A 13,055-nucleotide genomic window follows, 5' to 3' on the forward strand; every position below is an offset into this window, starting at 1 on the left:
TCGAGCGGTCCCAAGTTGAACATCTCGGTAAAGGTCTTGCTATAGGGTGTTTCGCGAGGCTTGAGGGATAGACGCTGATAAAATGCTACCCGATTGAAACCCGGCGATGAGGTACATAGATAAGGACTGATGTCGGCCGGAGACATTTGTCCAATCCCTTTGGTTGATCGCCGAGCTTACTCGTGCCCGATGTCTGGCTGTCAGATGGTCGACACGTACTGTAGTTGTGGCGCCGAAGATCACCAAGGCGTTGAACAGTATCAAACAACGATGGGCCTCTCCTTCGGAAATCGGGTGGCGTGAGCGTACGCGTTGGCCTTATCAAAGGGACGACATGCTTGAAGTGCGGAGTAGTTGTGGCGACTGCGAATTCGGCGGGAAATTGTAGGAGAAGAATCGGCGCGAGGGAGATTGTGGCAGTCGTTCCGGTTGGCGGGAAGGGCTTTGGCGCCCGGACGGCAACAACGGCGGCACCGAGACTAACACTGACAGCTGCAGCTCAGGTCAGCTCGGACAGCCGGTCTTTCATGAATCATGGATCTCACCAGTCTGGGGATGGTATTCGAAGCGTGGAAGAAAGATACGGAGGAGGATTTCCTGTCAATCGCATCCGTTCTTCCATGGGCTGTGATTTGCTGCGGCTTGTGCGAGAGTCGATGACAGGTGGACGCAGAGTCTGTTGTGGGGGAGACCCACACGTGCCTGTTTTTCTCAGCAGAACCTGACACTGACACTGACAGGAGAGACCTTTCTGAGCAGGCCTGGCTGCTGCTCGCCTCGGCTGTTGTTTGATTCGACATCCTTGATTTGACAGCACCAGTCTAGACTCGCTCCTCGAGTCCGAGCCTGCTTCCGAGCAAGTTAGCCCAACGGCGAAAAGACTGGGAAAGTGGCCCCCTCTCGCTTTGCTTTTCATCGCTTCCTCCTCGCTTTTCCTTTTGGCCCTCTTGCCTCCCGCTTTCCACACGACAATGCATCCAGCATCCTGACGGGATGTCCAAGGGTGCTTACAAGTCTGCCTGCGATGCAGAGCGAGAGAGACTCCGGGAGGTCGCCAGGTGGGTGATGATCTTCCGCGCTCGGCTACCGTTACGCTGATCGCTTCTTCTGCTCCCTAGGTATTACTGCGTCGTCGATCGTCCTTCCAGCAACAATCACATTCACACCCTGCAAGGTGATGACCGACCGGATCACAATAAGCGCCTCGCGTCGGATACCGCCCTAACCGGACTGGCTCGGCTGGGAGTCCTGCAGTTTGGCTGTAACCGTGCTTTTGTCTCCATCATCGACGAGGCCAATCAGCATGTCATCGCCGAGGCCACCACTTCCGTCTCTCTCAACAACGCCAGGAAACACCAGGCCAACGATGGATTATACTTGGGAACAAAATGCCTTGACTTGGGATGGGGTGTGGTACCGCGGACGGTTGGATTTTTTACGAACCGAATGGAGCCCATCGACACCGAAAATATGATCGCAAACGAGACACGATACATCGTACATGATTTTACCAAGGAGGACGCTTACAAGGATCGCCCTTATGTTGTGCACTGGCCGTTTATGCGTTTCTATGCTGCCGTTCCGATCAAGAGCCCCGGGGGATACGTGCTCGGCTCCTACACCATTGTCGACAACAAGCCGCGGTCGGACTTTGGCCAAACTGAAATTGAAGGTATGCAGGACATAGCAGACGCCATTGCTCAACACTTGGAGACCGTTCGACTATCCTACTGCCATCACCGCACCGAGACGCTGGTCAAGAGCCTCACCACGTTTGTCAAAGAGCACGACGATTTCGATCCTACCGAATCCTACCAAGTGACCCCTACTCAGTCGATGACGAACATACCCGAGACCGCGGAAGCAGACGACACCAAAATCCCAGGCACACCCGACGAGAGCCGCCAGAGCAACCCAGACGGTGCCGAGGGCGATGGTTACGATCCCCTGGGTCTATGCTCCCCATCGGACGTTACTGGCGAGGCTTCGTCCTTGTTCTCAAAGGTGGTCGGCTCCGAACAGACCGAGATTTCCTTTCCGCACAGAAGTGTTGAAAGACCCCCCTCGGCCTCATCCGGGAATTGCGATCGGAGGGACAGCGTGCCGCAAAACGCCCCAGCGGTCACGGACACTCCAGCCGACACCCAGTCATCGACCAAAGAGATCGGTAACAAGATTGCGAAGATCTTCAGGCGGGCGAGCATTCTTCTCCGCGATTCGATGGACCTGGACGGGGTTCTTTTCGTAGATGCTTCCCGCTGCAACGCCGGCGTGTGAGTTAGCTTTCCCGATTCTGTCGTCCGTGTAACTAACATCTGCACCAGGGTTCTAAGCAACGATACCGGGACGTGGGAACCACTGCCCTCTACCCTCAGTCCGGGGTTTCTTGTCGATCCGTACCCGAGTCCCGCAGCGGATATTCCTGGGGTTGGTTCGCTTTCAAAACCATCCGATAAGCCGTGTACTCTCCTTGGCCGCGCGTTAAGGGAAACGGTGAACCCTGGCGAGTCGCCCCACGATTGGAATATTACAGAGAGGGTATTGGACGACTTGATGGCGTCATTCCCTCAGGGCCAGATCTTCGACTTGAGCGACTTGCCCGCGCAGGAGTCGTCGCCGCTATCCGACCCGGTGACTGCCCTATGCCGTGACTTGGCCGCATGTTTCCCCAACGCGAACTCGGTCTTGTTCTCTCCCATCTGGGACTGGAACAAATCCAGGTGGCTGGCAGGAACCTTAGTATGGACCAGCGATATCTTCCGTGCTCTGGGCGCGGAGGAATTGCATTACTTCAAAGCCTTCGGCGACTCCATCATCTCCGAGGTGGCTCGTGTCGACTGGTCGGCTATCCAAAAATCGAAGTCAGCATTCATGTCGTCTGTGAGCCATGAGTTGCGATCGCCCCTCCACGGTATACTTGCCAGCGCCGAGCTCCTGGGCACAACCGCCTTACCACCGGAACAGCAGCATTTGGTGGATATGGTCGAGTCATGTGGGTTAACTTTGTTGGACACCTTGAACCATCTGTAAGATTATTTCCGCACTGTTGTCGCTGCTTATCGCCGTTCGGAGTCGTCACTAACACGAGTTTAGACTGGACTTTTCCGGGATTAACAACCTCTCCGCACTCGAGGATCCGGCTCAGGGCTTGTCTGACGCCGGAATGACTTCTCTCGAGACCGACTTTGATCTGGGCGATTTGGTCGAGGAGGTGGTGGAAGTGCAGTACACCGGACAAAACTTGCCCAAAGCCGCGATTCACCTCAACCAGCAGACAGCTCCGGCCCCCGATCATTTCAATGCCAACGCCGATGAATTGTCGGTCATTGTTCGAGTGGAGGATATGCCGACTTGGAAGATCCATTCTGTGCCTGGGGCTTGGCGAAGGATTGTGATGAATTTGCTCGGCAACTCTTTGAAGTGGACAAAAGCTGGCTTCGTCGAAGTCTCCTTGTCAAAAGTGAGGCGAAAGCGCGATCCCCTCCACGTGTTTGCTCTCCTATCCGTTACCGATACCGGCGCTGGAATAGCGCCAGATTTCCTTCGACACAACGTTTTCTCACCCTTCGCGCAGGAGAATTCGCTATCTGAGGGTCTAGGACTTGGGCTCAGCACCGTTCGCCAGCTCGTCGGATCTCTTGATGGACATTTGAATGTTCGGAGCGAGGTCGGTGTAGGTACGCAGGTCGACATATTTGTCCCCGTGCAAATTTTACAGTCTACGCCTGCTCCCCGTCCGGGCCTGTCGGTGCATCGCCACGTCCCTGAACAACAGCCTGTTCGTGTCTGCTTGATTGGATTCAACGATTATCCTGGCCTTAAGGAGACGCCGACGGGAATTCTGCCTGCCGAAGCGAAGCGCAAGCTTGCTATCCGAAGTTGCCTTACGGCGATTCTGGCAGAGCAACGCACATGGAACATCTACTCGTCGGAGTCATTCCACGGAACAGAGGGCGACGTCGCGATCATAGAGGAAGTTAGATTTCTGGATGCTCTGAAGAACGGAGAACTGCCGCTGGATGATCCTCAACGTGCCGGCTTCAGACGAATCTTCGTGATTCTCAACAGCAAAAATCCAACGTCGCACCATCTGGAGTCATCGCGTCTCATCCGCGTCTCCCAGCCGTGAGTGCCTTTGTTTTATCGTTTATGATGTATGCTAATTCCCTTCCAGCTTCGGATGCCGAAAGTTCCGTAACGCCGTCGTTCGCGTTGACAAGCTATTGAAGGAACCCCAAGGTGACTCCCTCTCCGACCCTATTGTCAAACGACCGCTCTTGGAGCATACCAGCCCGCAGAATCTATCCGTTCCTACTGCAAGTCTTCCGCAAAACGTGGCAAGGCGCTCACCCATACTCGAGCAGTCGACAGTTGAACTCACTGGGCGCACTACCGATAAACCAGTACAAATCCATGAACATCTACACCTGCTTATTGTCGACGACAATGCGATCAACCTCAAAGTATGCTCGCATTCCTTTCACCTCACTGGTGCTCCTCGCTAACCGCTGCAACAGATTCTAGCAACATTCGCTGCCAAAATAGGCTGCACATATGATACGGCATCTGATGGACTTATTGCTCTGAATAAATACAGGGATACGTCTCGACGATATGATCTTATCCTGATGGGTGAGTCCCGGCCTATCAAACTCTTCGACATGACTAACAACCAATAGACATATCGATGCCCGTCATGGATGGTATCGTCGCTACGAAGGAGATTCGCCAGTTCGAAGAAGAGCAGGGCTACCCCCGGTCGCGAATCATGGCTGTCACTGGGGTGGCATCCACGGACATGCAACAACGGGCCCAGGCTGCTGGGATTGACGAATATCTCGTGAAGCCCGTTTCCTTGGTGGCGCTCAAGAAAGTCATTGCGGCGCTCTAAACCTTGACTCACGCTCGGATGCACCATACCTGCTCTTTCCTGTCGAACGAAATCAGCGTCACTTGCTATCGCCGGGTTCATACCGTGAGCGAGTTAAGCTGTACCGACACAACCCATCACACTTGACCACTGATACCCCTTCCTTTTGGTCGAGCGCGAACGAAGCCCACGCTTCGGTATAGTCCTTGTGTTAGTAGAGGACACAATGCGCCGTTGTGCTCTTTTTTGTGCCGCGAATTAGCAGCAGTACCTTTTTCTCGGAACTGAGGCGAACACGCCGGCTAGTTCCAACCGTGGCCAGGACTTGGTCCCTAGCACGGGCCGCATATACCCTGAATCCTGCGTCACCCACCATATTGTTGGCAACTTGGCGGGCTTTTCGCTCGTGTTTCTCAATTGCGTCACCCACCTATCGATCTATTGAATGTTAGCGGAGGGAGGGCATGCACTAAGCTTACCTTAATCTGGTCATTTACTGCGCCACCTATGAAGTTGCCGCAATCTCCAGTCTCTTTGGCCCCCTCCACGCTATCCAGGACTGACTGATCAGTTAATTCCACACGATAAACTATATAAACGGTCGCCGACCAAAGTTTTGAGAATCTCTTTCTTAGCCCAATCCCTAGAGTTGAAGCGCGGTGTCGCCAATTTCATCCTTCCAGTAGACATTCAAGTTCGCAGTGACCTTTACATCCCTGTCATCACCAGCCCTCAGTGATCAGTGTGCAAGATGAACTACGTACCGGACCGGGCACTCCATCTAATCTATGGCGTTCCAACACCAACGCCGCAACGGCAGAAGCCCATGCAAGTCCTAGCCGTTAGAATCTCCCGCTCAGGCACCGATTCCCTCCGCGAAGCCCTCCACATCCTCGGATACGAGCACACCCACCACGGCTTCGACACCATCCTTCCCCCCTACGACCTAGAAAACATCTACCGCCTGCTCAAAAAGAAATACAACACCCCTCCACCCCCCGGCCAACCCCCCACGCCCAAACTCACAGCCTCCGACTTCGACACAATCCTGCACTCCAGCGTCGGCGTCTGCGACCTCCTCGCCGCCGAGTTCGCCCCAGATCTAATAACCGCCTACCCCGACGCGAAAGTCATCCTGAATACCCGCCATGACCTCGACGCCTGGCACACCTCCATGCAAAACACAATGGGGTATTTCGACACCAACCCGCTGGATTGGGACTGGGTGAAGAGCTGGTTCTGCACTGAGCTGTTCTGGGTGCGGCAGGCGACGTGTCGGACCCTGATGCCGCTTTTCTTCCGCGGCAGCTTTGCGAGTAATGGGGTGTGGGTTTATCGGCAGCATGTTGCGATGGTTCGGGGGTTGGGGTTGGGTACTGACAGGTTGTTGGAGTGGAGTGTTGAGGATGGGTGGGAGTCGCTGTGTGAGCTTTTGGGGAGGGATGTGCCAGCCCGCGAGTTTCCGAGTGGGAATCCGCCGGATGCGTGGAGGGAGAGGATTGCGAGGACCACGGAGGCGTATCGTGCCAGGGCGGTTCGGAATATGGCTGTTTTTGGGGCGGTGGTTGGTGGGGTTCTCGGAGTTACAGGGGCGTGGTTTGCGGGCTGCATATAGCTTCTTCATGTGTACTTCGTGTTTCCGTGGGCTGAGGGTGGTTGGGCAGTCTTACATTAGGTAGGTAGCTTTGGTACAAACGAACATGTCTTTTACTATACCTCGGCCTTACTGGGCTTGTGAAGTACTGCTAATACTAGCAGAGCATGAGTAGGCTATTCAGCGTTGTTTATTGGGACAAGTCAGAGCGAGTGCATAAAAAGGAGGCACGATTGTTAGTTCCTTCCTGATGGGAGGATGGGCTCTCTCTATCACCTCATCCATCCACCCACGCCCGAAAGCTCGGGCAGCAGTTCCTCATAACAGATCCATGTAACGAACATCTGGCCGTCTTCGATTTGTTACTCCTCCGGCAATCTCTGCAAATATGGACTTAGGAATGACTCTATTTTTGGCCATCCACGCTCCTTAGAAGCTGCTATAGCAGTTCGAATCTCCCCCTTGAACTTGGCCAATTCCACCAGCAGCTTCATAGCATCTTGCTTATTCAGGTTGGCGGCATGGGCCAACGCCGTCCAGCCTTTATTATCAGTCCGGTTGACATCCACACGAGGATCCTGCAAAAGAGCTCTGATGACACCCACGTCGCCGCCTCGGGCCCCAAGCATTAACGGCGTGCAGCCGTCTTTGTCTTGGGCTTCAGGATCGACCGCATCGCGCCTAGCCAGCAGTAGCTTGACAACGCCCGCATGTTCAGTAAGCGCCGCGTTGGCAAGCGGCGTCCGTTCGTCCAGGTCCCGCTGGTCGAGTTCAATGTCGGGCTGCGATATCAACAGTCCTACCGTCCCTTCGTGGCCGCCGTGCGCTGCGGCGTCAAGCGCGGATGCACCGACCAGCACTGTCGTCCTCCCCGTCATGGCCCTGGCGAGTTGGAGGCTTGGAATTGGACGCTCCTCTGTCGCGAATTCGGACTGATAGAATCTCATCAGCTGGAGATGCAGCTGGCTTGAGCGGAGGTCCACGCTGGCGCCATGATCAATCAACAGTTTGACGACGCACTCGTGGCCGTACAATGCAGCCCACATGATTGGGGTCGAGTCATCGTCACCTCGCGCGTTGACATCCACGTCGTGCCATGTCAGCACTTCCCTGACGATGCTTTCGTTTCCGCCTACAGCCGCGTGTTTGAGGATCCCGTTACCGCTGCTGTCCTTGATGTCTCTGGCTATCTCAGGGTGTTGTAGCAGGAGGCGGAAGATCTGTTCGTAGCCTTTCGAGGCGGCGGTCGCCAGCAGGCTCATGTCGTACTCTTCGTCATTGCAACGGTTGATCTTCACGTCCGCTCTCCACATCAGCTGGTTGACGACATCTGCATAGCCCCGCTGCACGGCCATCATCATGGGAGTGCGTCCCCGGTAATCATCCGCCTCGATGTCGATTATGGTAAGCCCATCTATGTTGCGAACGCTCGAGTCGTCATCGTCCGAGTTGTCATCATCAGAACTGGCACAGTCCATCAAGTCAAGCATATCCGCCTGGCCCGCCTTGAGCATGGTATAGTCATTATCAAAAAACTCCTTCACGACCTCGGCATGCCCGCAACTGGCGGCGAAGAATAAAGGCGTTTGCTCGTCCTCGTTCGTCTCGTCCGGCTCGCGGCAAAACCCCAGTAACCAATGCACCACCTCCAAGTTTCCATACATTGCAGCGTAATGCAGAGGCGTGTTTCCCGAGAAGACGCTCTCTCGATCTGCATTACGAGTGTGGCCCATGACCATGTCCATCGCTTCAACCTGGCCGCCAATCGCTGCGCCGTGAAGCGCCGAACCAACCCATCTCCCCTGTCCCTCGAATTTCGAGTCAGCGCCTTTCTCGATGAGCACTTCCATGTCTTCTAGGCGACCCAACGTCGCGGCTGTCGTCAGTGCCATGTTCAGGAGATCCTGTTGATTGGGTTCTCGCCGCGAGACTGGCATCCCCTCCTCGTCCACCTCGTCCTCCTCGTCCGCGCGCCTTGCTCCGGCTACAGCGTCCATCGGCCTAGAGCACCCTGAGAACCCGATCACTGCTGTTGCGAGGCCCTGAGTGTATATTTCGCGGAGCTCGCCAACGTCGGCGTTACCGTTGCTGCCATGCAACGCATCCACCGCAGTGTCCACGACCCTGCGAAGCTGCGACCGAAAAGCGATTGAAACTGCATTGTCGTTTTTCTCTGAAGTTCGCTCTAGATGCCGAAGGAGCAAACAACGACACATCTGAACAGCCCCTGGCGTGGGCGGGTCACATCGCTGAAGACATGCGTTGTCAAATTCCTCGAGGAGAATGGTATCTTCAAAGAAATAGTCGAGGACGATGTTGTTGAACTCCTCTGGACGCCAGGGTCAGTAGGTACATAAGTGGATCTTATTCAGAGGTGGACACACTGCAAACTAGCCTCAGCGCCAGAAAATTCTTGACATCGATCACGGAACGCGTCAAGGGCCAATACCGTCCCCACCCTTCGAACGGAGTCGCTTCAGATACTATCTGGAATATGAGCTCGGGGGGGAGGGTGGGAAGGGCCATTTTGCTGAGACGATTGATGGAAAGGTGGTGGTGAAAAGCCTGACGGGGGCGACGATCGGGCGGGTTGCCAAGCTGCATAAATACATAAGCCTGCACAGCATTATGCAAACCAGTGTCTGTCCCGTGGCGGTGCCATCCTTTTCCAGTACTTTGACAGATATGAGTAGATTGCTTGATGGCCCGCGTGTTGCGAGGAATACATAGCCTCTTCTATCTCAGACCGGTCAGTAACAATGCTCGACTCGATCAGCCATTTCACTATATCCTCATGACCCCCGCTTGCGGCGGCAGCGAGCATGTCCCGGATATCGATGCCAGGATACTGCAGCAAGGACTCAACTACCGCACGATGCCCTTCTGCAGCTGCATTTGTAATGGCAGTCTCACCACAGTGGTCGCACCAATTCACGTCTTCTCCATCGCGGGCCAGAAACACCCTCACCACGCCCAATTCGCCGGCGATGGCCGCGTTGATCAGCGGTATCCGTTGGGACCGATCAGCCATGAATCTATCAACACGCGGATCTTCCAGTAGCAGCTTCACAGTGCTCTCACGGCCAGCGCGCGCTGCCGCATCCAAGGCATTGTGTCCAAACAGGATCGCCAGCCTGTCATTCTCCCATGCAAAAATACGCCCATCCTGCGCCGCCACACGCTCAGCTGACTCATTGTATTGGCGGTTGTTCGGGTCAGAATTCTCAATGAGGACATGTAATTCTTCTGTTGAAGCATTGACATCGATGCCGTCATGTGCCATGAGAAGTTTCACAACTGAATCGTGCCCGCGCGCTGCAGCCCACATCAGCGCCGTAGATCCGTCCCTGCCTCGACAGGAAATCTTGCGGGGGTGGCTTTGAAGGATCTTCTTGACGATGTTTTCGTTCCCGCCTTGTGCAGCATAGATCAGCACGTCATATCCGCCGTGGTCTCTGACCAAGGTGTCGATGTCTGGGTGAGCCCACAGAAGATCAAACATATCTTCTCGGCCAAAGCACGCTGCCATGGCGAGAGGGGTCTGATTGTAGTGCCGAGGACTCCGGCAGTTGACATCCAGATCCGCTCTCGACAGGATCGCCTCGACACAAGCTAGCTGCTCTCTCTCGACCGCTATAGTCAGCGCCGTTCTGTCGCGGCCATCCTGCCCGTTGACGTCGACGAACCCGGTGCTTTCGTACCGAGAAAGCCAGTTCTCGGGTTTCCATCGAGGTGGCTGGTCTTTCGCTGCTTTCAGATCCTCCAGTGCCCTTTTCGCAGCCTCTTCGTCGTCGAAGCCCAGATGCAAAAGCTTCTTAGCGATATCGCCATGCCCGAGCCCAGCAGCAATACACAAAGGCGACTGTCCAGCATCGTTGGGCACATCCGGCTTCGCACCAAGGCCCAGCAAGTAACCCACAGCATCCGCGTGCCCGCCCCTAGCGGCGTAATGCAACGCTCTCTCGCCCGTATTATAGCTGCTTAAATCCGCGCTGAGCCCACATCCCTCGACTAAGAACTTCATCACCTCGACATGTCCGCCAATAGCCGCCCCGTGGAGGGCCGCGGGCACCCACGGCCCATTGGGCCATTCGTCGTCCTCGTCATCAGGCTCCTCACTCAGAATCCGAGCACCCTTTCGCATCAAGACCTTCATATCCCGCAGCCGGCCCAAAGTCGCCGCGACCGTCAACGCCATGTCAAGAAAGTCCTGCTGGCTGGGATCATGGATAGCCCAGAAAGTCCGGTCCGTCTCATCGAAAACCCAGCACTCCTCGTCTTTGACGATATCCATCAACGGCATTTCTGGCCGCGCCATATCGACAATCGCAGAGACGAGGCCGTGCGTATAAAGTCTGCGGAGCTCGGCAGGATCCGTACCGTCCTCGCCAGACAGACACACAACAGCGGTATTTACCGTCGCGACGATCTCCTTCAGAAGTGAGGATTTCGAGCAGCATTTTCCGGCCACCGGCTGCGCGCGCTCGATCTGGCGAAGCAGCAGCCGATGGCCCATGGCCATTTTGCCCGCGGGCGTAGGGTCGAGGCCCAGATGGTCAGCGGAGGGGTTGATAAACTCCAGGTACAGATCTGGTGTTGTCAGGAAGTAGTCGACAATCAGCCTGTCGTAGAGTCCTGGATTATCGTTGGTTAGTTGGAGCTGTAGTTGACTTGAATGGCTCCACTCACTGCACACCAGTCTTAGCCGGAAGAAAGCCACGACAGCGGGCCTTCGAACGCTATCCGAGGGTTCTCGCGTTAATGGGGATGTGTATGTTAGGATATTTGAGATTATCTCGACGGGGAGCGCTGAGAGGCTCATTTCGGCAAGGGATTGGGGTAATGTTACGTGGAAGAGGGGGATGGAGTGGTTGTGTTCACCCTTGAAAAGGCTTTTGCTCGTTTGCTTTTGATTCACGCACGACGAGATCGGTCCCTGCCAAGACTTTGTTCGCTGCATAAGATACATAGCTCTATGCATAATTATGCTGCTTCTCTTCATCTTCATCTTCATCTTCATCTTCATCTTCATCCTCCTCATCATCCTCATCCTCATCTTTATCCTCATCCTCATCTTCATCGTCATCTTCATCTTTATCCTCATCCTCATCCTCATCTTCATCTTCCTCTTCATCCTCATCTTCATCCTGATCTTTATCCTCATCATCATCCTCATCTTCATCCTTATCATCATCCTCATCTTCATCCTCATCCTCATCTTCAGTTTCATCCTCAGACCAAGTCTCCAGAACATTCAACCCCGGCGCCTGGAAATGCTGATAATCATCCGGAAACTCACGGAGCAGAGTCTGCAGGTCTACATCCCTCAGTAGCCTGCAATTGTCGCGATGTAGATGATCTACATTCTTCTGGCACTTCTGGAACTTCGTCAACGGTGCCCAATCCACATGTCATATCAAAGACCGGGGCAGAAGCGAAACATACCCGATTGTGGAATAAAGCCATCTTACACCCCGGACACCAATGCATCGGTCGTCCGTCTTCTTCTCCACACCCATAGCACATATCGGTATATCTCCGCAGTTCGTCCGTAAGCTCGAAGAGGTAGAAGAGGCCGATGCGAAGGACCTGGAGGAATATCAACCAGGAGTTAGCGGCATCCAGCTAAGTCCAGGGATGACAAAAGAAATCAAACAAGCATACCTTGACGCATCGCAAATCCGCTACATGCACCCTGATCTTCCCACAATCAAGGGTTTCCTTCCGCGCGCCCAGCAGGAGGATAGTCAACTCATCTTCCGGGCGAAGCGTGTGTAGCTCTGAGATCCAGCGCCTTGCATCGGCATCGGCATTTGCGTCGGAAGACTCCCCGTCCGGGTTAAGGATAACCTGCGCCTGATCTCTCGTTTCATCGCCGATTGTGAGGCTCGTGGACCCGTCCGCTAGCTGGACGACATGGTCTATTCCGGCGACGACGCACCATTCTGCTGTTGCTGTGGGATCTGGATCTGATTGCGTGGAGTCCGGGTTCGAGGAGGTTGAGGACGCCGGGAAGGGGAGCTCAGCGAGGTTTTCGAAGATGGGGAAGAGATATTCGTCGTGGAGGTCTTCCAGCATGGTGCTCGTTTTAATAGTGGCGGGCGGCTTTTTTATGGTAGGTGGGTTGGACTGAGTGTGGAGATGATCTGAATGCCGAATGCTGGTACAAGAATAGATGCGGAGTTGACTTCCTAGGGTATTGCTGAGCGGTGCTGATGGTTGGGAAGATGTTGAGTATGTTGATTCTCAGAGAGACCCAGGGCGATGGAGGATACGGCGGGGATGATGTCGGGCTTTGTTGATGTGCGGACGGTAAACACTTGCTGACGGAGGTTTGTTGACTGGGCTTTATCTACTGAGAGGCGAATAAGGGGAAAACCTATGGTAGCTGGCTCTAGAGATAACCTTTCACTATGAAAGATACAGATGGTCCATGGGAACCACAATGCGCGTTGCCAGAAAGGTTGATTGAAACGACCATACTAAATCTTCATAAAACGACAAGAGAGGCTAGCTGGAACAGAGCATCCTAACAAATGGAGGCTACCCAGTCCACTCACGCAGGCCATAGATACTGTTCATAAAACGACA

At 54.5% G+C, this 13,055-nt stretch overlaps 5 protein-coding genes across 5 annotated transcripts; 2 read left to right on the plus strand and 3 right to left on the minus strand.

Annotated features, from left to right (window-relative positions):
• Positions 1-993: 993 nt before the first annotated feature.
• On the plus strand, positions 994-4,891 carry DSM5745_05751 (hybrid sensor histidine kinase/response regulator; the record flags this gene model as incomplete). The annotated part of the gene is made up of 7 exons (XM_026747767.1): positions 994-1,058; positions 1,119-2,273; positions 2,325-3,026; positions 3,094-4,125; positions 4,175-4,463; positions 4,518-4,632; positions 4,680-4,891. The coding sequence occupies 7 exons, from the start codon at positions 994-996 to the stop codon at positions 4,889-4,891; spliced, it is 3,570 nt and encodes a 1,189-aa protein (XP_026603599.1).
• Positions 4,892-5,621: 730 nt separating this feature from the next.
• On the plus strand, positions 5,622-6,485 carry DSM5745_05752 (sulfotransferase family protein; the record flags this gene model as incomplete). Its single annotated transcript, XM_026747768.1, has 1 exon — positions 5,622-6,485. The coding sequence occupies one exon, from the start codon at positions 5,622-5,624 to the stop codon at positions 6,483-6,485; it is 864 nt and encodes a 287-aa protein (XP_026603600.1).
• A 341-nt stretch (positions 6,486-6,826) lies between these two features.
• On the minus strand, positions 6,827-8,990 carry DSM5745_05753 (uncharacterized protein; the record flags this gene model as incomplete). Its single annotated transcript, XM_026747769.1, has 2 exons — positions 6,827-8,793; positions 8,849-8,990. The coding sequence occupies 2 exons, from the start codon at positions 8,988-8,990 to the stop codon at positions 6,827-6,829; spliced, it is 2,109 nt and encodes a 702-aa protein (XP_026603601.1).
• A 100-nt stretch (positions 8,991-9,090) lies between these two features.
• Positions 9,091-11,286, minus strand: DSM5745_05754 (ankyrin repeat domain-containing protein; the record flags this gene model as incomplete). Its single annotated transcript, XM_026747770.1, has 2 exons — positions 9,091-11,099; positions 11,154-11,286. The coding sequence occupies 2 exons, from the start codon at positions 11,284-11,286 to the stop codon at positions 9,091-9,093; spliced, it is 2,142 nt and encodes a 713-aa protein (XP_026603602.1).
• A 151-nt stretch (positions 11,287-11,437) lies between these two features.
• DSM5745_05755 (uncharacterized protein) lies at positions 11,438-12,542 on the minus strand (the record flags this gene model as incomplete). The annotated part of the gene is made up of 3 exons (XM_026747771.1): positions 11,438-11,842; positions 11,910-12,053; positions 12,129-12,542. The coding sequence occupies 3 exons, from the start codon at positions 12,540-12,542 to the stop codon at positions 11,438-11,440; spliced, it is 963 nt and encodes a 320-aa protein (XP_026603603.1).
• Positions 12,543-13,055: the final 513 nt, after the last annotated feature.

The sequence above is a fragment of the Aspergillus mulundensis genome (genome assembly GCF_003369625.1).
Source record: "Aspergillus mulundensis strain DSM 5745 chromosome Unknown scaffold_5, whole genome shotgun sequence".
Lineage (NCBI taxonomy): Eukaryota > Fungi > Ascomycota > Eurotiomycetes > Eurotiales > Aspergillaceae > Aspergillus > Aspergillus mulundensis.